At 45.6% G+C, this 25,026-nt stretch overlaps 1 protein-coding gene across 3 annotated transcripts; it reads right to left on the bottom strand.

Annotated features, from left to right (window-relative positions):
* Positions 1-453: 453 nt before the first annotated feature.
* Positions 454-24,338, bottom strand: HMCES (5-hydroxymethylcytosine binding, ES cell specific). Of its 3 annotated transcripts, none has more exons than XM_068252704.1 (7): positions 24,252-24,338; positions 21,677-21,887; positions 11,859-12,002; positions 10,516-10,635; positions 7,798-7,958; positions 2,637-2,829; positions 454-1,347 (listed from the first exon to the last, which is right to left on the bottom strand). In XM_068252704.1, exons 2-7 carry the CDS (start codon positions 21,863-21,865, stop codon positions 1,150-1,152), a joined length of 1,005 nt encoding a protein of 334 aa, XP_068108805.1. In that variant the 5' UTR covers positions 21,866-21,887; positions 24,252-24,338; the 3' UTR covers positions 454-1,149. The 3 variants fall into 3 exon arrangements, with proteins under 3 accessions (XP_068108805.1, XP_068108806.1, XP_068108804.1); XM_068252705.1 differs by having other exon boundaries at positions 24,257-24,317; XM_068252703.1 differs by having other exon boundaries at positions 24,185-24,269.
* Between the last annotated feature and the right edge of the window lie 688 nt (positions 24,339-25,026).

Genomic DNA, 25,026 nt, shown 5'->3' with positions numbered 1-25,026 from the left:
TAGCAAGCTCAGTAGGAATGTTATCTTCCTTGGAACTACTTGGGGGCACGTGTAGTTCCAAAGAGCCAGTAAATCAAATAGCTAGACCAGAGGACAATGCTAAAATGACGGGACAGAGGTAAAGAGAGGCTCTATGCTATCCAGAGCTTTCCCTCTACTAAGGCAAGTATCCAACTTTAACTGCATTTTCTCACTTTGCCTAAATAAATTAGTCTCCGATGAATAATGCAGGGTATTTGGTATTACCAATTTTGCTTTTATTCAATACAATCTTACTTCACGAAATGTGTTTGCTGCTGACTCCTTTTCGTAATAAAGATCAGGAGTTGTAGTGGTTCTAGACCTTTTACAGTACTTGGAAAAAGGCACAGGTAGTCCTGGGTGACCCAAGCTGAAAGTGTGCATTTGCCACCTTAACACGGGACACACAAACGGAAAACGTTCTACACTCGGTGCGAAAAACAAACTTTTATTGAACAAATGTAAATGAAAGCCTGCTTATGAACGGAACCCATCATGAAGAAGCTTAGGAAGAATGAATACAATGGAGGGAATAAGGTAAAAACATTTTCAAAACTTTTGGACAGTGGAGTGGGATAAGATGTCTCCAATACGTTTTTGTCTTCTGTGTCCCCATTGGCCAATTTTTACCTCACCTCCAGATCATGGGAAAGGTTTACCAGTCAGAGTTTGAGTTGAAGTCCAATACAAAAAAGTTGTCATAGGAACAGGAGTTTGGAGTAAAGGTCACAATAGGGATGCTGGTTCAAGAGACATGACAAAGATGGAGTAAATCTTTCTGAATAGTGGCAACACATGGAAGGATATGATCGGCCAATTTACTACGTTTTTTTATTCAAACTGATCTAATGAAAGTCTAGATACATTACTCTGCAAATCATATTTTTTTCAGGAACTACAAAAGGTCAATCGATTCTAAAATCATCCATGTGTGGCCACCATTAGGAAGATTTCTCCATTGTTCCTGTCACTTCTCTGGGAGAAAAATGAAAGAAAGCCCTCCCAACAAAAGCAGGGAACAGCCAAGATGAACAATTCTCAGCCTGTGACCCTAACAAATGAAAAACAGTCTGTAATGCTCTAATGTGAAACAAGGCATGCTGGGAAGGAAGCTAGCCGTACACATGGTCATCTCTTGGGTCTTTTTGGGGAAGGTTCTCCCTCTTTCTTGAGCCACTGATGCATGAGCCCCGCACTGGTCTTTTTGGGTGACGAGGCTAACTGGGAAAGCTTTGGTGACTTAAGAACTCCAGATTCTTCCTTCTTTGGAGATTTATTCTGCAACCATTGCAGCATCTTCTTCCCACTGGCGTTCAGCACTGGCTCCTGGAGGAAAAATACATGTATTTATAGTAACTTATACGAGATAAACCATTATTTCTACAGAAGTAATCTTGGATTGGACTTTCCAGGAATCCAATATTCTTAAAGAAAACCTGTTACATAGAAAAAAAAACACAACAAAACCCTCTGGGGGATACATACCTGGGGAGGGGGAAGCCTCTGGATCCGAACAAGGCTCCCCCAGTCCTCCTCCGTTCCGGCAATCCAGCACTGCGACCCCCCAAACAGTAGCGAGGTAAATACTTACCTGCAGTGCAGGAGCAGTAGCGGCTTTTCGGGCTAAGGTGGAAATAGCCGAGCCGGATCATATGCGCTCTACTGCGTAGGTGTAGAGCGTGTACGATCAGGCTCAGGTATTTCCGCCTTAGCCTGAATGAAGAGCCGCTACTGCACCTGTGCAGGATCACGGTAGGTACTTATTGCCGTGCCTGCCAAGTACTTGTCAGGCTTTGTCAAGGAAGTTGGAGGAGCCAGCGCTGGAGTCTCCCAAGCTACAGAGGAAGCTTCATTGGGACCCTGAGGCTTCCCCCTCCCGAGGTAAGTATCTCCCAGAGGGAGATTTTTTTGTTACAGGTTCTTTTTAAAATGCATACATGCACACTATTTGTGTAGCCTGTGAAGATGGAACTTAATCCTATGGGCGACACTGTAGGGAACAAGTGTTTGTACTGAATACTAATTGCATGCCTAGATAACTCCTGGTGAACCAGACAGCAAATCTTCTTCCACCAAACAGTTGGAGAGCAGGAAACCCCAAAGTGTGCTGTGCCTGCACGCTTGAGCTTCAGCAGAAACCTCCGATCCTGAATGGGTCAGTACTACTACGCAGATGCTTCATGCATGTGAAGAAGCACGGACCTGATCGGGCTCATTTATTTCCAGCAAAGCCCGAGCAGGTCCGTGCTACTGCGCATGCAAAACCCTTTTTAGAAGGGAAAGCGCTGGAACGGATGGGGAAGCCTTTGAATTGACTACAACATGTTAAGGTACTCCCTAAGCCCAACTTCAGTAGTACCTGGACCACATGGGTTGTATTGCATGTTAGAAACCCTGGACCAAGAGGGCAGGTGACACACAGGTGCTGTCCCTACAACGGAATATATGGAGAATAGACAAAAGGAGCAGCCAATAATATAGGGAAGTTAGGGTAAAAACTATTAGGGCCGATTTCCACAGAACCGCCGTTCGTCTTACAGAATGCAGGCTGGGCCCTTAAGTGCATGAAAACGAAGAGTTTCTACAGACAATAAACAACATGACTGTATATTGACCTGCTTAGACTTTAGAATGATCGGGACGATGCACTCTGGACTGTTGTTCCGGGAGTTGTTCACAATGCTGGAGACGGGGTGGTAGGTGATGTTTTCAATGGGGTGAATGAGTTTTAGTGCTTCGTTTGTGGGCACCTCCCCAAAGTCCAACCACTTCTGGATCTCCTCATCGCCATCCAGTATAGCCGGCATCCTGCAAGGGGAACACAAGAGACAATATTGTCCCAATTTACTTACGTTTTCAAAGTCTGGAGATAAGAGAACATATGGGATCCTGCACACCTGGCATGGGTTCTGCTTGCACAGGTCTACAACTAGAGATGGTCAATTAGATGCTAAGGATTCTGAGTATATAGAAATATTATGCTAATATTATGCAAACGCTGCAGCATGGAAATGGACCAATCGAATACATTAGTTCAAGATAACTAGTTTTATAAGCTGTAATAAAAATCTTTAAGACTGCTAATCTGCCCCTGAAAGGACGCCTAGAATAATTTGCAGTCTGCTTTGATATCGCTGGTAGTCAGTGGAAGGTGTGTACCCTCCCCACCATTGCATGTTTAAGACTGATATAGGAAGCAAGGGAGAGAGATCCTATTGGTCCAGAGGTTTCTGTACCTTAAAGAGACACTGTAACGTAAAAAAATGCCCCTGGGGGGTACTTACCTCGGGAGGGGAAGCCTCTGGATCCTATCGAGGCTTCCCCCGTCCTCGTCCATCCCACAGTGGTCTCTCTGGGCCTCTCCGAAACCACAGCCGACAATTTGTCGTGTTGTGGTGCAGGCGCAGTAGCGCCTGCAGTATTTACCTTCCCGACTCCAGCGCAGGAGCAGTAGCGGTTCCCTGATGGGCTATGGTGTAAACAGCTGATTCTAATCAGGTCTACTCTACAGGCAACTTGCGCCTGTGCAGTAGAGCGGACCCGACTAGGATCAGCTATTTCTGCCTGATCCCGAGCCGAGAGCCGCTACTGCGCCTGTGCTGGAGGCGGGAAGGTAAATATTTACATGTCCGCTGTTTGAAGGGCCCAGAGAGACCACTGTGGGACACAGGAGGACGGGGAAGCCTCAATCGGATCCAGAGGCTTCTCCATCCTGAGGTAAGTACCACCCAGGGGCACTTTTTTTTCGTTACAGGTTTTCTTTAAACAGCATTAAACTGCGAAATACCAAAAAAAAAAAAAAAAAAAAAAAAAAAAAAAAAAAAGGAAAGCAATTTTAAAGGCGCACGACGATAGCTGCAACTCTGTATCTCATCAGTTTATTTACACTCAAGGCTCACTTTAAGCCTCACACATGCTTGATGAAACCTGGGTGAGGCGGGCAATAACGATTACCTGTGTCAAAAATCTTGCGTGTGTACATCGGCTCCCGATGCCTCATCCAGCGACCAGCCTGGCAGATGGCTTTAGCTGAGAGCATTGTACATATTTACTCCGCCCACTGTGACGTCACTCCGCCTCCCTCTCCACCCTCCCCCGCATAGTAACAGGCTAGCGCAGGTGTCAGGAACCTTTTTGGCTGAGAGAGCCATAAACGCCACATATTTTAAAATGTATTTCCCTGAGAGCCATATTCTATGCTTCAAACTGGGACAGTGCGCATGCGCAGCAGAGTGCTCACGTCCCTTTTGCTACGGCGATGTGTATACAGTTGATTCACCGGGCAGCGGAAGTGTCAGACACGTCTTCAGCTTCTCTTGGGTTTCAGCAACATAAGCAATTTCCCAGAGAGCCAGACAGGAGAAATACCAACTAACAGCTTGTACAAATATTAGATGACTTGGGGGTTGATTCACTTTGTAGGACGAGATCCCTGCACCAATCAAAGTGCAGAGATCTCGTCCTACAAAGTCACTGGACCTGACAGGGTCCAGAGTGGGACAATTGGAGCAGCTGTGTTTTGGGGGTAGCGTGAGTAAGTTAATAGTGCATGCTACAGCAGTAGCGTGCCTACTTTGAAAATTTCACTTGCGCTGCCACACTAAGTTGCACTGCTTGACCTGTGTAGCTTAGTGAATCAACCTTTACTGATTTGTCTGTGAGCCACATGTAACCATCAAAAGAGCCACATATGGCTCCCGAGCCATAGGTTCCCTACCCCTGGGCTAGCGACATGTCTGTACAGCTCCTGCCCTGCATTGCTGCCCGAGGGATTGGATCCCGAACCCAGGAAGGTGACATGCCTAGTACGTGTGTAAGAGGCGTTAGACAATGTAATACCTATATTGTAGTATGCAGGGTTTCCTGGTATGAGGGAGGCCTATTGACCACTAGAGAAGATCAATAAGATGCTAATATTTCTAGCTTGCATGCAAATTAAATTCAAATTGTACACAGCTTGATGCTGGGACAATACAATATTTCCTGATCATATGGTCTGCCCCATTTCAAGCTGTATAGAAACTGCATTATGTTTGCATACAAATCAGAATTAGCATCTCAATGATCCCCACTTCTTCCCCTGCATACATGCTGCTAGGATATGTAATGGCCACAAACTGTTCTGAAGTAGAGTGTTGTATCGTGTAAGCCATCAGTGAAAGTAAGAAGTTTTGAATAAGGATGATACCATCTAAGCAGCTGGTCAACTGTGGTGCAGCCTGAAACGCTGCCAATATCTCCTGTGATACCATTAATTGGCTAACTTAAAAGAATAAAGAGTAAGCAAGCTTCCAGCTGTGCAGGGTTTCGGAGGAGCCAGCATTGGATTCCCCCAAGCTAAAGAGGACAGTTAAGCGGCATTAGGACCATGAGGCTTCCCCCTCCTCAGGTAAGTATCCCCCAACGGGTTAACCCCCTTGGCAGTAACCGCAAGCTAGGGTGGGTGGGGGGGACCGCAGTTCAGAGCGGTAATCCCAACCTGTGCTCAGGGTAGCAGCCAAAAACTGTATGCAGAGCAATGCGTGCAGCAGGTGTTACAACTCACCTCCCAGGGGGACGCCATTCTTCTACTCCTCCGAGGCTCTGCTTCCCCCTGGTGAGATCGCCGGCTGTCGTCATGACGACAGCCAGCAATCTCACTTTAGGGTTGCAGTGCCACACGGAGGATGGAGGGAAAACTGCAGCGCTGGAGCAAGGGAGGTGAGTGAGTGCTGGAACTGCTGCAGATCTCCCTGGCAGCATGATTTTTTCCAGGTTTTGGGGTCTGAAAGGTGCAAAAAAAAAAAAAAAAAAAATTGTGCAAATACCCTAAAATCCGGAAAGAATCATAACGCCGAGAGGGTTAAGGCATCTTAATGACATGTATTTATGAAATAAAAAAATCTAGGTATCCCCTTTTGATCTGTTCCAACATCTTGTAAGCAAACAGGATTGAAGTCTGACAGCTGCACAGCTGAAAGCTTGCTTACTCTTATTCTTTTAAGTTAGCCAATAAATGGTATCATCCCGATTCAAAAACTTCTTGCTTAAAAACTTTTCTGAAGTCATTCTACAGGACAGGAAGCATCGCAGGCCATGCGCTCGCAGCGCAGCTTCTGTTTCAGAGGAGGAAGAGAGGTGTCGCGCTTCACTGGGCACTGAGTCAATAGAAGAGGCCGACTCAACCCAAACTCCTACCAGACAGCAATAGAAACAGCCGGGACATCCCTTCATCCAGGGCTGAAATGACAGCAGAAAACCAGAGCTTTCTCTACGAAATCCTCCCTGGCCGCAAAACCGCACCTCAAATCTTCACATATGAATCAACATGGTAAACAGAGCTACAGTGACTTTCTGACCCGGGACTCCATAGTACCATCATCTCTTACTGTATCTTACATACCAAACAGGACCAGCAATAATCACAGGGCAAGTTTACACCTGAAGTGAGAGGGATTTGGAGGCTGCCATATTTATTTCCTTATAATAAATACCAGTTGCCTGGCAGTTGTCCTGATCTTTCATGCATCAGCACTTTCTGGATCACACACCTGAAACAAGCATGTGGCTAATCTAATCAAACATCTGATCTGCATGCTTGTTCAGTGTCTATGGCTAAAAAGGATTAGAGGCAGAGGATCAGCAAGACAGCCAGGCAAAGACTTTCCACAGGGTGGTTTATGAACGGATTCCGGACAGCCTAATTGAACTCCAAGCCCTGTTTGTGACCCGTTATCCCTGCCAGGGCGTAGATTTCAATTAGCGCACTGCACTAACATACTTACCTGGGGCTTAAAGGAAACCCGTAACAAACCTAAAAAAAGAAAAAAAAAAAAGTTTCACTTACCTGGGGCTTCCGCTAGCCCCTTGCAGCCGCCCTGTTCCCACGCCGTCCTGGAACGATCCTCCGATCCCCAGCCGCGGCTCCATTTCACTTTTGGTGACTACATGTCCCCAGGAGCGTCCTGTGCAGGAGCAGTGCGAGGAAACCTCGTATTGTGCCTGCATAGGATGCTCCTGGCTATGGGAGTGTGAAGGAGGATGTCTGCAGCCACCGCCATGCAGGCGCAGTGGCCAGAGACAGGCAAAAGTGAAAGAGGCGCGGTCGGGGACCGGGGGTTCGTTCCAGGACAGTGCGAGCACAGGTGGCTCGCAGAAGCCCCAGATAAGTAAAACTTTTTTATAGTTAGCACAGGTTTCCTTTAAGCCCTCTTAGGGCCACACGTCGTCTCCACGGGTGGCTCCGGTCCCCGGCAATTCAGCCCGAAAGCCTGGCTGAATTGTGCATGCATGGCCAGTCGCGCTCCCGTCCCTGGGAACGTTCAGCACCTGCACATGAGCAGACTGCTTACAGGGACGGGAGCATGCCTGGCCGGGCCGAACATGCTCGACTCAGCCAGGCTTTTGGCCTGAATTGCTGGGGACAAGAGCCACCAGGGGAGGCGGCAAGGCACGAGCGGCCCTAAGGGGGCTTAAGGAAGCCCCAGGTAAGTTTGGTACCCGAGACGCTTCTCGTTTCAGGTACACTTTAAGGGGCCAGACACTACTGGTATTCAAGAGGTTAAAAATGAATATAGGATTGGTTAATATTCATACAGCAGATTGCTGAATGTTGCACAGACAGAAAGCCAGTGAATATACATGCAGGTTCTCCGCACATGTATACTGAATTTAGTCTTGTGTATAGGATTATGACAGATCTCCACAGAAGAAAAAGGAAAGAACCATCTTCAGAGGAGCCCAGTTAACATGCAAACAGTGATCCGTAGGGTTTTCAATAAGCTGCACAGCACTTGCCGGTCATGTATGAAGTCCATGGTCTTGCACGCATCTACAGTGATCACTGTGTAGGAATAGAGGGGGTCGCCCCCATTTGGAGTCTCCCAGCAGTCAAAGAGTCCCGCCATGGTGAGTAACCTCCTCCCATCACAGTCCGTAGAATCCTTCTCATCTGGAGACTACAGGGAAAGGCACAAAAAGAGAAACATGAGTTCCCTGATACAATCTTAACTACAGGTGCCCATACACACATCGATTTTCTCACTCGATTCCCTGCAGATTCTATTTATCTGCTAGGAATAGATTCCCCAAAATATCAGATTGATCAAATTTAAAAAAAAAAAAAAAAAAATATCAAACTAGTATGGGATCAGGGAAAATTTAGTTTGATCAGGGGTGGGGTGTGATGGTATCGATGGCCAATGGAAATTGATATGTTGAGCGTGGTAGGAATTGATACCCTCTGAATTCTTTTCAGAAAGGTATCGATTGTTTTGAAATATTGGGTGGAAATCTATAAGTGTATGGCCAGCTTTAGTCAACCATACCGTTCATTCAACTATTAATGGATCTCCGACAATTTAGAACAAAGGCAAAATCCCTAGATATACAACAAACATCACATTCTTGTAAAGCACAACCCTGAACGGCTGACTTTGGTTGCGTGTGAGTGAAGCTTTTTAGACACACATAATTATATGCTTGATTAATTGGTCCAGAGATGGTTGAGTTAGCTAGAACGGAATAAGAATGAGTGCGTTCTGAATGCTAGAAAGGACCAAAAGTTGCTAGCACAGTTGGAAAGCTGGAAATGTCCACACAATGCCATGGATGGACACATGAGCCAGTGGAAAAAGAGGCCTCAATTACTAGGATAGCGTTGAGGCGGGCTTGGCCAGATGATCTGCTGCATCCAATGAGGGAAAGAATGGCTGCTGCTTCCCAGCAGATCTTCTCTGGCCAGCTCAAGTGGGTGATGATGGGACAGTGGAAAGATTTTGGATGGCTCACAGAAAAAAAGCTGCATCTGACACTAGCACTGGAAAACAGTTTTGAAAGCTCAACCATCCAGGTAGTTAACCACTAAAAGGGAACCTGTACTGAATGCAATTATTTAAAATAAACACATGAGGTAACTTCAAATGAACATTACATAGTTACCTCGCCATCAATTCCTCTCAGAAGATCACCATTTTCTTCTTACAGTGATCCCTTCCAGTTCTGACAACATTTTGTCAGAACTGAAATATATCAGTTGCTGTCAGTTATAGCTGAGTGGCCAACCTATATGCCCGGTAATATTCATGTTTCCCTAATGCTAAAGTGGGTGATGTTACAGTTAAACAGTGTGCTGACCAGAAAGCTGTTATGTGGGTAATGGCCATTTTCAAAATGGAGGACGGAGAATTCCATTGATCACAGTGGACAAACTGGACGCGGGAGAGGAGAAAGAGATTGCGGAGTAGACTACATGGGAGGTAAGTATGACTCGTTTATGTTTATTTTGACTTTTAATTTTCAGTTCAGGTTTTCTTTAAGTACCAGCGGTCTCTGCCCCCTTAAGGATCAGGGACTGCTGGTAATCAGAAACCGCCGGACACCAACGAATCGCCACACATACCCGCCGTCCACCGGAAACCTCAGGCCACCCACTCTGCCATTTCTTATGACCAGGGCTGTAGAGTCGGTACAAAAATCATCAGACTCCTCAGTTTATGACTCCAGGTACCCAACATTGCTCCGACTCTTCAACTCCAATTCCTTTGTCTAATTTTAACTAGATATGGTTCAAAAATCATCCGACTCAGACGTTTATTGAAACCACAGATTCCAGGTACCCAAAGTTGCTCCGACTCCTCAATTCCACAGCTCTGCTTATGACGGCAGAGTTCTGAGAGCCGGTTAGAAACCACTTTCATTGGCTCCTGACCGTGTGATCAATGTAAGCCAATGGGAGTAGCTTACAATAATGACATGGTCAGTAGCCAAGAAATCGGCTCATGACCGGCTCACAGGACTCTGCCGTCATAAAGACAGCAGGGCGAGGGAGCTGCAGTGGGCAGAGAGCGGTAAGAACGCATGCGGCGGTGAGGTGAAATCTACACCCTGGCAGGTATTAGAAGATCAAAACGGCGTATATTTCAATCACCGCCGTCTGTAGGCGGTTAGAAGAACTAATATTGGATTCATCCAGCGGTTTCTGCGCACAGATTGCGACCACAGATTGCAAGGTCTGTGTGCTGAAACCGATTGGAAGGCATTTTGCGGTCCGGCCACTAGGGGCCTGTGACAGTGGTTAGCGCTCTCGCCTTGCAGCGCTGGGTCACCTGGTTCGAATCCCAGCCAGGTCAACATCTGCAAGGAGTTTGTATGTTCTCCCCGTGTCTGCGTGGGTTTCCTCCGGGCACTCCGGTTTCCTCCCACATCCCCAAAACATACAGATAAGTTAATTGGCTTCCTCCTAAATTGGCCCTAGACTACGATACATACACTACAAGATATAGAGATATGACTATGGTAGGGACTAGATTGTGAGCTCCTCTGAGGGACAGTTAGTGACAAGACTATATATACTCTGTACAGCGCTGCGGAAGATGTCGGCGCTATATAAATACTAAATAATAATAATAATAATAATAATAATAATCTATAAAACTGTGTGCACTGTATATTTCACACAATAGACATGAGTGTTTAAAGATTAACAGCAAGGTAATTATCACTCTGCTTACGAACCTGCTCAGCTTTGATGGGTGGGAAATAGATATAATAGGGCTGCTTTTCCCCTTCCTTCCGCCTCCATTCATAGAAACCATCTGCCAGAATCACACAGCGCTTCCCTTTAAACAGCGGACCCTGAAAATAAGAGACATTAAAGAGGAACTGTAGCGAAAATAATGTAATGAATACAATTGCTTTTTTTTTAATATATTAATTTATAAAATTATGTAGTCAATGTTTTCCCATTGTAAAATCTTTCCTCTCCCTGATTTACATTCTGAAAATGTATCACTGGTGGCGACATCTTTAGCACTGGCAGGTGCAGCTCTGCGGAATGAAGTAGAAAAGATCTACCCGTTTACCAGGGGGGAGGGAGTATTCAACATGATAAACAGTTTAGGCTAAGCCTCAATAGGAGCCCAGGGCTACATACCAATATACAATAATATATAGATACATTAAGTGATGCTGAAAGCAGGATATTTAAAGTGTACCTGTAGCGTCAGGAGGGGGGGGGGAAGTCTTTGGATCCTAATCAGGAAGGGATGATCAATGAAATGCAAATATTTCAGAGTTTATGCAAATATATGCACCTTTTTATGCAAATATATGCAGTTTGAAAATGGACCAATACATTTAAACCGAGGTGTAAATTGATTGGTCCAATTTCAAGCTGCATATGTTTGCATAAAAAAAATGACAAACTCGGAAATTTTTGCATATCATTGATCCCTACTAAAGAGGCTTTCCTCCTCCTCCTCCGCAAGCCCTGTTCTAGTGGTGGGACCCCCGCAAACCTCGTGCGCAGGATGGCCAATCGTTGGGGGAACCCTCTTTGGGATCCAGAGGCTTCCCCCTCTCAAGGCGAATACCCCTTAAGGGCACTTTTCCATCTCAGTTTTACTTTAACGTCAAAGTGGGTATCCTGATTAATTGACTTCATTCTGCAATATGTTGGGTCCACTTTAATAATACCAGCAGGAGGAAACGATAACCGCTTCGGAATCCACATCCTACATCCCAACTACAGTATATTGCACCTACCACACTCGAGCACTGTTAAAACAGCGCAGGAGGTTTGGGCACAGCCGGCGCCACCACAGGCTGTAATAGGAATTACAGCTATAGCAGTAATTTGGGCGCCGTCAAAAGGCGGAGCTCAAATTACTTTTTAAACACTGCAATTCCTCCGCCAGCAATAGCTGGAAGCTGAATTACATCATTCCCCACCATCCACGTGGACCTGGAGGGGGAATAGTAATTAACGCCGCCGGGACTTGTGCAGGAGCAGGGTAAGCCATATACCGGTTGTACCCAAGTCTCCCGGCGGGGATTTCAGAAGTAGGCCCCACACTCACCTTGTACAGGGTCTTCTGGGTTATGGTGTCACTGCGGCAGTTGCTGGTGTTGTACTGCATTTTAGAGGGATCCTTTTCTGTGAACCAGGAGGGGATGAGACCCCAACGCATGGCAGCCAGGACTCGCTCAGAAGAGTCAGCATCCTACACACACAGCAACAACAAAATGCATCACTCACTTGTTACCATTCAAACACCTTTAAAAGGGAAAATCCTTTGTAAAATTACCAAAAAAACAGATCAGTGCAACCCAAGACTTAATTATTTACTGTATCTTTCCTTGTCAACCTGTGGACAGCTAAGGATGTTCTAATGCTGAAAACACGCAATGCAATTTCCCGCCCGATCATCGGGAATTGGGCGATTAATTCCCACATGTCCGATCCATTTCCGATCAAGAAACTGATTGATTTTGCAAAGTTATCATCGGAAAAAATCGATCCCTTTATTGATTGGGAGAAGTTTGGACATGTACACACATTGCAACTTCCTGTCAATAACCAGTCGATCAGATGGGAAATTGCATTGTCTGTTCTCAGCATAAATCTAAAGGTGGCCACACACCATACAATTTTTTTTAATATCTGTTCAATTCAAGAATAGCAATCAATTTTTCTTACTGATTGTAACAATTCAAAAATCTGTCCAATGTACCACACACACCTATGTTCAATTTTTCCCCAGTCATGAATAAAATTATTGTACATCAAGTAATTGACAAGCCATCACACACCATACAATTCTTGATAGGGTTGGTCTGAAATTTCAAACATGTCCAATCTCCAAACATCGAAAAAAAAAAAAAAAACCTGAAATCCAATCGGATTTATCGATCGAAAACAAAGAAAATCTCTCGATTTTTCAGGACAACCGATTGTAATTAATTATCGAATTGGTGAAAAATGGGATCTTTTAGTTTCAAAATCTTTTATTAAGTTTTTTGAAGAAATATAACATCGGTTATATAAGCCCTCAACATAGGGCGTATCAAACAGGTAAACTCATAACTGACATTTGCATAAGTAAAATTACAAGACTTTTTTTTTTTTTTTTTTTTTTTTTGAATACAAGGTGGAATACAGTATAAAGTGGTTATTGTCCCTAGAAGGAGAGGGCACAGGAGCGTAAGCCCAGTGAGGTCGAGGCAGAGAGCCAGGGCTGCCATGTTCTGGTAAATGGTAAAGTGGTGTCATTAATTATGGCCAGCAGTCTTTCAGAGATCAGTATGTCCGTTATGATAAGGTCGGTGAGTTCTAGTGAGAGAGTGGGTTTCAGCCACTGTCTAGCAATATGCAGGCGTGCTGCTTTTGCAATGTGTTGGGCCAGCCTATGTTGTGGGTACTTCCATTTCTGAGGTTTGTTGCCTAGGAGAAGCTGAAATGGGTCAGGGGAGATGGAAGTTTCCAGAGCAGTGCCTATTACTGAGGCAATCTGGGCCCAAAATCGTTTGACTATTGGGCAGAACCACCATATATGCGAGTAGTCACCGTTTTGTCCACATCCTCTAAAACATTTGGGGGAGTTGTCCTTGGAGATAGTGTGCATTTTCTTAGGAGTAATGTGCGTTTGGTGGAGAATTTTATAGTTAATCTCTATGTGGGAAAAGTAACTACTACCTTTTGCTAGGGTAAGGCAACAGTTACTCCATTGTTTAATGGACAGTGTCTGTCCTAAGTCCTCCTCCCACTTCAGCATTGATTTAGTTTTAGAGTGTTCTAAAGGTTGTGAGATTATTGAATAGAGATATGAAATGAGACCACCTTCCAGGGGTCTATGCAAACACCAATTTTCATATGTGGTATGGGTGGGAGGAGCCACAGAGGAGCCAATTATTGATCTAATATAGTGGTAGATTTGAATGGCTCTAAATTGTTCTTTTGGTGGAAAGGAAGTAAGTGTTCTGAATTGGGTCCATGATGGTAGCCGGTCAGCCACAATAAATTTAGATATAGTCACAAAACCTCGGGTTGTCCACCATATGAAGGATTGTGTGTCCCATCCAGGTGTGAAGTCTGGGTTATTGAGTATAGTGAGCTGGTGGGGGATTTGAGATTGTAGGTTTTTGGTGAATCTTAATTTAGTCCATATGTTAAGAGAGTGCGCAGTTAGAGGTGATTGTTGTTTATATTTTGCTGGAGAGGGTAGACGAGACCATAGGGTGGCCGCTAGTGAAACTGGGGACAAAAGGTCGTTTTCAATGTCAGCCCATAGTGGGTGGTTGTGCTCGGAGTGGAGTTGGGCAAGTTGGGCAATTTGAGAAGCTCGGTAGTAGCTGTATAGGTCTGGAACACCTAGACCTCCCCGGGCTCTATTAAGACACATAGTGTGCTGATTAATTCTGCTCTTTTTGCCGTTTGTAATAAATTTAAAGATAGAGTTCTGTAAGTCTTTGAGAGATATTTTGGTCACTTGGATAGGTAGCGTCCTGAATAAATATAATATTCGTGGTAGAAGGTTCATTCTTACTGAGTGAATACGACCGGTCCACGAAATTGTCGGTGAGTTCCACCTAGTCAAGTCTTGTTTTAGCTCGCTGAGCATCGGTTTGTAATTTAATTGGAATAGGTCCTTTGGATCAGTTGATATTTTAATGCCCAAATATGTAATATACTTTGTTTGGTGGGAGAGGCCCAATTTGCCAGCCAGAGCCTCAGCACTTTGCTTAGTGAGATTGGCAAAAAGTACCTCTGATTTATTAATGTTTAGGGTGAGGCCTGAGAGCTTGCCAAATGTTTTGACCAGATGGAGTAGGTTGGGGATAGAGGTATGCGGAGAGGAGAGGGTTAATAGCAGGTCATCCGCAAAAAGGTTTGCTTTATATTCTGAATTTTTGAGTTTAATGCCTTGTATATCAGGGGAGGAGCGAATTTTATTGGCTAGGGGCTCTATTATTAAGGCAAAGATGGCGGGAGAGAGGGGGCACCCTTGTCGGGTGCCTCTCTGAATTGGGATAGGGACGGGGTTGGTAGTAGGTAGTTTAAGGTATGCAACTGGGTTGGAATATAAGCAGTTAACGGCTTGTAGGAAGGGGCCAAATATTCCTGCTCTTTGAAGGGTTGAATGCATAAAGGTCCAGTCAATAGTGTCGAAAGCTTTTTCCATGTCTAGGGATAGAAGGGCAGTAGGGGTTTTGTGTGTTTTAATTATATGGAGGAGGTTAATTACTTTTCTTACGTTATCTGGGGCCTGGCGAAGTGGAATGAATCCTACTTGGTCTCTATGTGTAAGTGGTCCTATTAATTTATTTAGCCTGGCGACAAGTATGGCTGTAAGTAGCTTATAGTCTAAATTTAAAAGAGATATGGGTCTATCATTTTTTATGTCTAAGGGATCACGTTTAGGTTTTGGTATGACGGCGATTGTTGATTGCAAAAATTCAGGGGCCGGGGTTTTGCCATCTAATATGGAATTATATATTTTTTTAAGGTAGGGGATTAGTACTTTTTTGAATTTTTTATAATATATAGCAGAGAAGCCATCCGGGCCTGGGGCCTTTCCATTTTTTAATTTTTTGATAGCTAGGAATATTTCTAGGTCGGTGACTGGGGAGTTCAGTGTAGAGGCTTTTTCAGGGCGTAGTATCGGTGTGTGTAGGTTTTGATAGAATGTGGTTGCACTTGGGCTTGACATATTACAGGTTTTAGCTTTGTATAGCGATTTATAGTATTCGGCAAATTCATTATGAATTTTTAATGGGTCAGCTGTGAGAGTGCCAGATTTTGTTTTTATTTGATGGATTCTGTTATTGGAGTGCGTTTGTTTAAGTTTTCTAGCGAGCCAGGTATTTGGTTTGTTATATTGAACATAAACTTTTGACTTGGTCCATCTAATTGCTTTTTCTGTCCTTGCTGAGAGGAGTATGTCTATTTGGCTTTGAGTATCCTGGATCTGCTTATAAAGGTATCTGGAGGGAGAGGATGAGTGGGCTCTCTGTAATTGTGAGAGTTTGTGTTCAAGATTTAATTGTTTGGCAGTTTTTGTTTTTTTCTTTTGAGAGGCTATTCTAATAATTTGGCCTCTAATAGTGGGCTTATGTGCTAGCCATAAAATATCAGGTTTAATGCTATCTACATCATTTCGTTGGAAATAATTTATAAGGTGTTCTTCTAACTCCAGAACCACCTCACCATCCGTCAAAAGGCTTTCGTTTAGTCGCCAAGGGGGGCGTGCTATGGGAGTTGTGAGAGATGAGCAAGCAGTCCAAACGATGTCATGGTCAGACCAAGCACTGATGACATGCCTGGCAAAGATCAGGTTTGGTATTAGCGTAGAAGATAGGAAAATTGCATCAATCCTAGAATATGTATGGTGTGCAGATGAAAAGAAGGTGTAGTTACGCGATTGTGGGTTGTATTCCCTCCAGGCATCTACTAATTGCGCTTCATTTAGGGTTTTCATAAGGGTATTAGAGAGTTGGCGTTGTCTTGATGACGGGGGTTGTTGCGATCTGTCTAGAGTTGAGTTTGGGGCGATATTGAAGTCGCCGGCCCAAATAACTTTATAGGTAGGGAAATTTTCTAAATGTTTAAGAATAAGTCTAATGGGGGTCATTGGGGCTTCCGGCGGAGCGTATAGATTTACTATGCAGGTGCTCTGGGACTGGATTGAGCCAGCTAGAATTATGAATCGACCCTCTTCGTCCGCTATAGTACTTTCTAAAACGAAAGGAAATGAGTTTCTCAGGAGCGTGAGGACACCTCTGTGTTTAGAATTGGCGGAAGAGGCAAAGTGTCGCTGGTATTGCGTATGGAAATACTTGGGGTAAGAGATCTTGGTGAAGTGTGTCTCTTGTAGACATATAATGTCCGGGGAGCATTTCTGGTAATCTAAAAAGGCTTTTCGGCGCTTGAAGGGTGAATTAAGGCCCTTAGTATTATGCGAGATTATGTTAAGTTGCGCCATGGTGGGGTGGATATGTGGTCTGTTGATTATATTGGCCAATCACTGGGCGACACCGTGCCTCCTTCCTCCACAGGGATTTCCATATGTGTATAGTCGATTTGTCTTGTAATGGATATTTATAGCTTAACATGAACCTAGGCCAACGTGGCCTGTCAAATTGTAAACAGGAAATAAACCAAGGATTCGAGGTGAAAAACCTCGTTACAATGAAGAGGGCTGAAAGCAATAATAAACCGCGATCAGCACTGTTCATTATTAGGGGGACAGCACTAAGAGTTGTTCTCAGCTGTCATCATCATTCTATTAAAATACTGTTAAACAATACAGTTAGAGCATTAGATGATCCTGCAGCACCATCTAGTGGTGAGTCAAGGGAAGCCACAGATTTAGTGTTTCATATAATTCAGTCAATACCACACGAGGGGAAGGGAGAAGAAGAGAGGGGAGAGAACAGAAAAGCAGCAAAAAATACAATTATTATCTTCGCCTGAGTTTTTCAACCGGGCCAAGTGTCTGATATTTCCCAGTATTTGACCGGCAATTATAGGCATTTATATTATATAGCTGTAGAATCTGGACAGGAGTATTCTGTTTGCAGGGGCGGCGCCAGGGGGGTGCTTGGGGGTGCTCGAGCACCCCCTAGAATTGTCCAAGCACCCCCAAAGCACCCCCTGGAGTGAACTGACTTCAGGCGTCTAAAAGACGCCAAGTCAGTTCACACACCGGCAGCACGGAGCAGCAGGCAGGGCTACGGTAAGATGGCCGCCCGGAGCCCTGTTCTGCAGACTTCGGGCGGCCATTTTCCCGTAGCCCTGCTCTCTGCATGCAGGCAGGAAGTCTCGTGGTGACGTCGGGAAGGAAGAGGATCGTGGGCGCGCGGGCGCTGCGCGCCACAATGAGGTCGGGACTCGGGACAGGAGGTCGGGAAAGAAGGTCTTCTGGCTGTAGGTGAGTAAATGGGTTTTTCTTTTCTTTTTCAGGTGATGCGGATTGTGCATATTGGGGTCATATCTGCTACGGATTGTGCATATTGGGGTCATATCTGCTACGGATTGTGCATATTGGGGTCATATCTGCTACGGATTGTGCATATTGGGGCGATATCTGCTACCGATTGTGCATATTGGGGTCATTTCTGCTACCGATTGTGCATATTGGGGTCATTTCTGCTACCGATTGTGCATATTGGGGTCATTTCTGCTACCGATTGTGCATATTGGGGTCATATCTGCTACCGATTGTGCATATTGGGGTCATATCTGCTACCGATTGTGCATATTGGGGTCATATCTGCTACCGATTGTGCATATTGGGGTCATATCTGCTACCGATTGTGCATATTGGGGTCATATCTGCTACCGATTGTGCATATTGGGGTCATTTCTGCTACGGATTGTGCATATTGGGGTCATATCTGCTACCGATTGTGCATATTGGGGCCATATCTGCTACCGATTGTGCATATTGGGACCATATCTGCCACCGATTGTGCATATTGGGACCATATCTGCCACCGATTGTGCATATTGGGACCATATCTGCTACCGATTGTGCATATTGGGACCATATCTGCCACCGATTGTGCATATTGGGACCATATCTGCTACCGATTGTGCATATTGGGACCATATCTGCTACCGATTGTGCATATTGGGACCATATCTGCTACCGATTGTGCATATTGGGACCATATCTGCTACCGATTGTGCATATTGGGACCATATCTGCTACCGATTGTGCATATTGGGACCATATCTGCTACCGATTGTGCATATTGGGACCATATCTGATAACGATTGTGCATATTGGGGCCATATCTGATAACGATTGTGCATATTGGGGCCATATCTGATAACGATTGTGCATATTGGGGCCATATCTGATAACGATTGTGCATATTGGGGCCATATCTGATAACGATTGTGCATATTGGGGCCATATCTGATAACGATTGTGCATATTGGGGCCATATCTGATAACGATTGTGCATATTGGGGCCATATCTGATAACGATTGTGCATATTGGGGCCATATCTGATAACGATTGTGCATATTGGGGCCATATCTGATAACGATTGTGCATATTGGGGCCATATCTGATAACGATTGTGCATATTGGGGCCATATCTGATAACGATTGTGCATATTGGGGCCATATCTGATAACGATTGTGCATATTGGGGCCATATCTGATAACGATTGTGCATATTGGGGCCATATCTGATAACGATTGTGCATATTGGGGCCATATCTGATAACGATTGTGCATATTGGGGCCATATCTGATAACGATTGTGCATATTGGGGCCATATCTGATAACGATTGTGCATATTGGGGCCATATCTGATAACGATTGTGCATATTGGGGTCATATCTGATAACGATTGTGCATATTGGGGTCATTGGACGTGTTTTTTGTTAAAATCTGCTCACATTACGTGTATTTTCTTGAGAAAACCTGCACAATTATGTGAATTTTCTGGGAAAAGGGTCACCAAAACTTGGGCCCTCTGTCTTTGCGTTGCACTTTTAAAGGGAACCCGAGGTGAGAATAATATTGAGGCTGCCATATTTATCTCCCTTTAAGCAATACCAGTTGCCTGGCTGCCGTGCTGGTCCTCTGCCTCTTATTCTTTCAACCATAGACCCTGAACAAGCATGCAGCAGGTCAGGGGTTTCTGACAATATTGTCAGAACTGACAAGATTAGCTGCATGGCTTGTTTCTGGTGTAATTCAGTTCACTACTACAGCCAAATAGATCAGCAGGGCTGCCAGGCAACTAGTATTGTTTAAAAGGAAATAAATATGGCAGCCACCATATCACTCTCACCCTGGGTTCACTTTAAATTACAGTTAGCCCCGCCCTCATCCAGTCATGACCACGCCCATTTTTTCGCCGCGGCGCGCTTCGCGCGCCGCAGGTTGTAGCCACGCCCATTTTTGGCGCAGCGCGCTTCGCGCGCCGCAGGTCGTCAGCTCCCCTGGAAATTGGTCCAGCACCTGCATAGCACCCCCTAAAAAAATTTCCTGGAGCCGCCACTGTCTGTTTGACTCCTTAGATTGTCAAGAGGTGAAAAATAAAAAGGGAGATCCGATTTGTCCCTGAAAGCAGAGGCCCTTTGCCTGTGGAGCCGGCTGTGGAAAGTTTAAGTGACAGAATTCCAGTGATAAGGCTGATATCTAAGGTGGGTATGTGGGTAATAAGCATGGGTGTCTATTTTGAAGTCCCGTAGTAATAGCATTGGGAAAACAGTACACGCTAGTGAGTAGGCAGAGGGATTAGTGTTCCATAGTATACATCGGGGCACATTAAAAGGTGTCAAAACTGTGGGGTTATGGTTTAGGATTGTACTCACGGATCCCTTTTTGTCGAGGAGATAATAGGCTTCAATAGGGAGGGTCCTGGACGGTGAGGTCGCTCCGTTACGGATTCCGTGGTGGTTTAATGTGGATGCCGACCTATTGGGACCTAGCATCGTGGTGTAGTATCAAAAGTAGGTAGGGAATCACACATCTTGCGATGAGCGTTGTCGGCTTCTTCTGGACGACCAGACTCTCGCCGGGCGGGAAGGCTTTTGCGTAGGTAGGGCTGGAGGCATATGTTCCATCTGGATGCCTGCTGCTTCAAGATGTCTCCGTCCCTCCTCGAGAGTGCGGCATGAGTAAAGTGTACCATTGTAGGTAAATGAAAGGGAAAACGGGAATCCCCACCGGTATTTCACCGAGGCTTTTTGTAGGGACTGGGTCACCGGTCGTAGATTTCTCCGGCGCTGTATAGTGGATGGCGCCAGGTCAGCATATAATTGGACCGTAACTGGCATCCCAGGTAGGGTTGTGAGGTTCCGGGCCGCCTCCAGCACCATATCCCGTACTTCTTCATACTGAAATTTAAGTACGACATCCCGGGGTAGGTCCGGGTTGCGCATCTTGGCTAAAGCTCTGTGGATCCGGACCATACGGAAAGAGGCCTGATCAACTTGCGGCAGGAGTGAGCTAAAGAGGTTCAGGGCGACCGGCTTCAGGTCGGTGAAGGTTTCTGGTAGGCCCCTGATGCGGAGATTTGCTCGCCTGCTTCGGTTTTCGGCATCTTCAAGTTTTAATTCTAAGATCTCGATCTTCTCAGCTTGCTGGTCTATCTGCGCTTTGTCAGCCTCTTGTGCGTCTGTTATCTCATCGACCTGCTTTTCTATGTCGTCCACCCGGTGTCCCAGTTCTCTTATCTGGGTAGTGATGTCTTTTACAGCTTCTTTAAGTTCGAGACGGAATACCCGCTGTATATGGGTAAGCAGGTCCTCATGTTGCTGTGGGAGTTGAGGAGTCTCGTCCAGATCTAGGTTAAAGTCCGCCATTGATGTTGGTTGATTACCCGGTGAAGAAGGGCTGCGTGGTGGCGTCTGGGTTGAGCCGTCGGCCATCTTGGTTTTATTGCGACGGGCGGTGGCTGGAGGAGAAGCTCTCGGAGCAGGGGTAGATGTTGTTATTTTCTGCCCGTTAGCCTCTTTTCCTTTTCCTGGCATGCTTAGGGGCCTGTGGCTGCAAAAAGTGGTGCTGCAAGTTCGGATTTAGTAGCTAATTTTGGCGATGATAGTCAGCCGAGAAGCGGAGCGGCAAAGGATCACATGTAGCCCCGCCTGCGCCGCGCATGCGCCCCCCGAAAAATGGGATCTTTTAATTGTATAGTGTATGGCCACCTTTAGGATTACTGTTGACATGCGACTATAAAATGCCACCTGGCTGCAGGAGTAAAAGTAAAACTGAAGTGAAAAGAAGTCACATCTAAATTGGCCCAGCCCCCATCACAATCAGGTCTGCTCTTGTGGTCGGCAAGGGAGAAGCTATCACACGAGCGTAATATGCTCAGTCAGTTACCAAACATGACGTATGGAGGTTTCCTCTGTCACTGGCAAGATTTACCTTCTGGAAATGCTTTAAGGACAGCAGGACGGGGCTGTTGGACTGCGGGCACTTATTGTACGACGGATTGTACTTATCGCAATCGCCATCCCGCCATGGAGGACATGTTTTCTCTCCTTGTTTGTTTTGGTATTCGCAAGCTTTACTGACGTCCTGCGGAGCCAGCGTACAGGCTGTGCGGCCACACATCTCGCTGCAACCGCCCCGACACCTGGATGGGAGGGGAAATACAGAGGTAAATCATCACAGAATACATATGCTATGCTTCCTACACAGTCTATGTACAAGTGTTTTCCTAGCCCTAGGCAGGCACAATGGCAAGGCTTGTTTTGTGGCGCTAGTCTAGTTCAGGGGACATAACAGGAAACCTCTTAGGGAATTACGCTAACGTGATTGGGTGGACAGCACCCTCTTCAGCTGCTTGGTTTGCGATAGGTTGAAGTAAACTACGCCCACACTATTCGGCCAATCACAACGCTTCGAACTGTAAGAGGGTGCTGTGATTGGTGAACTGTTCCCTATGAGGTTTCCTGCTGCGCTCCCTAAACTAGACTAACACCTGTTTCAGAAGATTTACTAAAAATAATAATAATAATAATAATAATAATAATAAAAAAACAAAATCAACAGCGCCCTGTGCCCATCCCTGCAATTACTGCAGCTTGATAGTATTATTCTATAAGGAGGAACAAAAAATGTCATAAGAGGTAACCAATCAACTGTCATTTACATTTCAAGCAAACTACAGAATGACAGTTGTGTTCAAAACACACAATAGCTTGAAATCCTGAATTATAATTAGTGTGGCAAACTTTTTGATTTAGTTAAAGACACGAGTGTAAAATTGTGCTTGGCAAATTTAGTAACTTGACAGAAAGCCCCTACAGAGACACAGGTACAGTGCATCTGGGTAGGCTTAGACCCCTAGTCCCACAGCACCTGGACAGACATCAGTACAGTGCATGCTGGGACCTGCAGTCATACAGCACCTGCTCAGACACCGTGCATGCTGGGACCTGTAGTCACACAACGGTACCGTGCATGCTGCTAAGACAGTGCATGCTCGGACCTGTAGTCACACAGCTCCTGCACACAGTGCATGCTGGCTAGGACTTGTAGTCGCACAGCCCCTGCACAGACACAGTGCATGCTGACTGGGACCTGTAGTCACACACAGGGCTGTGGATTCGATACACAAATCATCCAACTCAAAATCCTCAGTTTATGAAACCACCGACTCCAGGTGCCCAAAATTGCTCCAACTCCTCGACTCCACAGCCCTGGTCACACAGCTCCTACGCAGAGTGCATGCTAGGATTTATAGTCATACAGCTCTTGCACAGACAAATTCAGGCAGGGAACACACTTGTCTTTCAGTTTTCTGCACGTGTTTTTTGCACACCAAGTGTGTTTCTATGCAGAAAAACACACTTTTTTCACAGCAGCTAATGTAATTGATACAGAAAACTAACAAAATGTGTAGAATCATTCAATTTTTTTCTACGTGCGAAACACATTAAGTGTGAACTAGCCCATTGATTAACATGAATTCTCCGTTTTTCAGTGCAGAAAACGCGTACGAAAACGTGTGTTCCCTGCCTCAATGTGGAATGCTGGGACTTACAGTTACAAAGCAACTGTAAAGACAAGTACAAGACAGCCTAGCATGCTGGGACTAGTAGTCACACTCAGGGCTGTGGAGTCAATACAAAAATCTTCCGACTCCAACGCCGACTCCTCAGTTTATGAAACCACAACTTCGACTCCAACTCCGGGTAACCAAAATGACTCCGACTCAGTCTAATATTTAACAGGGGTGTGGATTTTGTACAAAAATCACCCGAATCCCGAGTTTATGAAACCACGACTCCGGGTGCCCAAAATTGCCCTGACTCCGACTCCAACTCCAAAGCCCTGGTCACACTGCTCCTGGTCAGACACAAGTACAAGACGGCCTAGCATGCTGGGACTAGTAGTCACACTGCTTCTGGTCAGACAAGTACAAGACAGCCTGGTATGCTGGGACTTGTAGTCACACTGCTCCTGCACAGTCCCAGGTATAATGCAGCTTGATCACTCCTTCGCAAACAGGCATGCTGGGACTTGTAGTCACACTGCTCCTGCAGACACAGGTATATTGTAGCTTGCCCTCTCCTTCACACACAGGCATGCTGGGACTTGTAGTCACACTGCTCCTGCACAGACAAGCATGTTGGGACTTGCAGTCACACTGCTCCTGCACAGACACAGGTATACTATAACTGCAGCTCGGCATGCTGGGCCTCTCCTGCACAGACAGGCATTCTGTAGCTTGGCATGCTGGGACTTGTGGTTACAGAACTGGTCAGACATAGGCTAGCCGCTAGACTGATGGGTTAGTTTATGGGATGGTATTTGGCACACTCGGCATGCAGCCCCTCGCTGATCCCCTCTGGTTGTATAACGTGCGCTGTGAGGACATGAGAGCTCTCCCGTGTACGCAGTTCTGCAGTTATAATCAGCACATACCGGCTGTGTGTCCTGCACGGGAACCAGTCAGCTGACCTCCCTCTCACGTATCTGGCGGGGAACTCACCTTACCTCACAGCTCCCGGGACTCGCCGCGTGACGTCACCGAGTCATGTGATCCAGAGCCGCGCAGAGAAGGCGTGGCGAAGTGAGTGACGGGCTGTACACCAAGCGAGAGCAGCGGTCCTGTGCAAATTATGTCTTGGGAATTCTGACATGTGGAAAGCGGTGGTGACAGCCAGGCAGAGATGGATTAAGATGTACTACTAGGACCTGAGGCAAGGTAGTAGATCTGCATACCTCCCAACTTTTTGAGATGAGAAAAAGGGACACTTAAGCCACGCCCCTGCCACAGCCCTGATCACGCCCCATCACAACCCCCTAGTCGCGCATACCATAAAGATTTCATTAGAAAAATATGTTGTTTTATAATTCAAACCACACTGGTCCTTTCTATCCTGGTTATTTTCCTTCATATTAACATTTTAAAATTAGTAATATATCAAATTAAATGATGGGAATAAAGTTTAGAGTCAATCAATCCCATTTTTAGTAGATAAATATATATTTACATAAAAAGAGGGACAAAGTCCTGAAAAATTGACGACAGAGGGACAGGGCTTCCAAAGAGGGACTGGGACAGTTGGGCGCTATGGATCTGGGGCCCCCTTGTGGTTCTTTTGAGAAGCTGAAGTAGAGAGGTCAGAGAAGGTGGTAGGTGAGCCCCTAGAGAGCCACACTAGGCCCCAAGCAGCTGCCTAGGTTGTCTGGTGGAAGATCCTGCTGTGGTGACTTCACTTCTTCAACATTTTGAGAAAAAAAAAAATCACTTTTGTCATCGA

The sequence above is a fragment of the Hyperolius riggenbachi genome, chromosome 9 (assembly GCF_040937935.1).
Source record: "Hyperolius riggenbachi isolate aHypRig1 chromosome 9, aHypRig1.pri, whole genome shotgun sequence".
Lineage (NCBI taxonomy): Eukaryota > Metazoa > Chordata > Amphibia > Anura > Hyperoliidae > Hyperolius > Hyperolius riggenbachi.
The sequence above is the reverse complement of the archived record's forward strand: the minus strand, read 5'-3'. Positions and strand labels throughout refer to the sequence as shown.

Excerpts from the sequence above, each read along its gene's own strand:
- HMCES (XM_068252704.1), bottom strand. The coding sequence starts at position 21,865 with ATGTGTGGCCGCACAGCCTGTACGCTGGCTCCGCAGGACGTCAGTAAA. Across the intron at positions 12,003-21,676 it reads CCTTAAAGCATTTCCAGAAG|GATGCTGACTCTTCTGAGCG; the intron begins GTAAATCTTGCC and ends CTGTGTGTGTAG. Across the intron at positions 1,348-2,636 it reads TCATTCTAAAGTCTAAGCAG|GAGCCAGTGCTGAACGCCAG; the intron begins GTCAATATACAG and ends TTTTTCCTCCAG.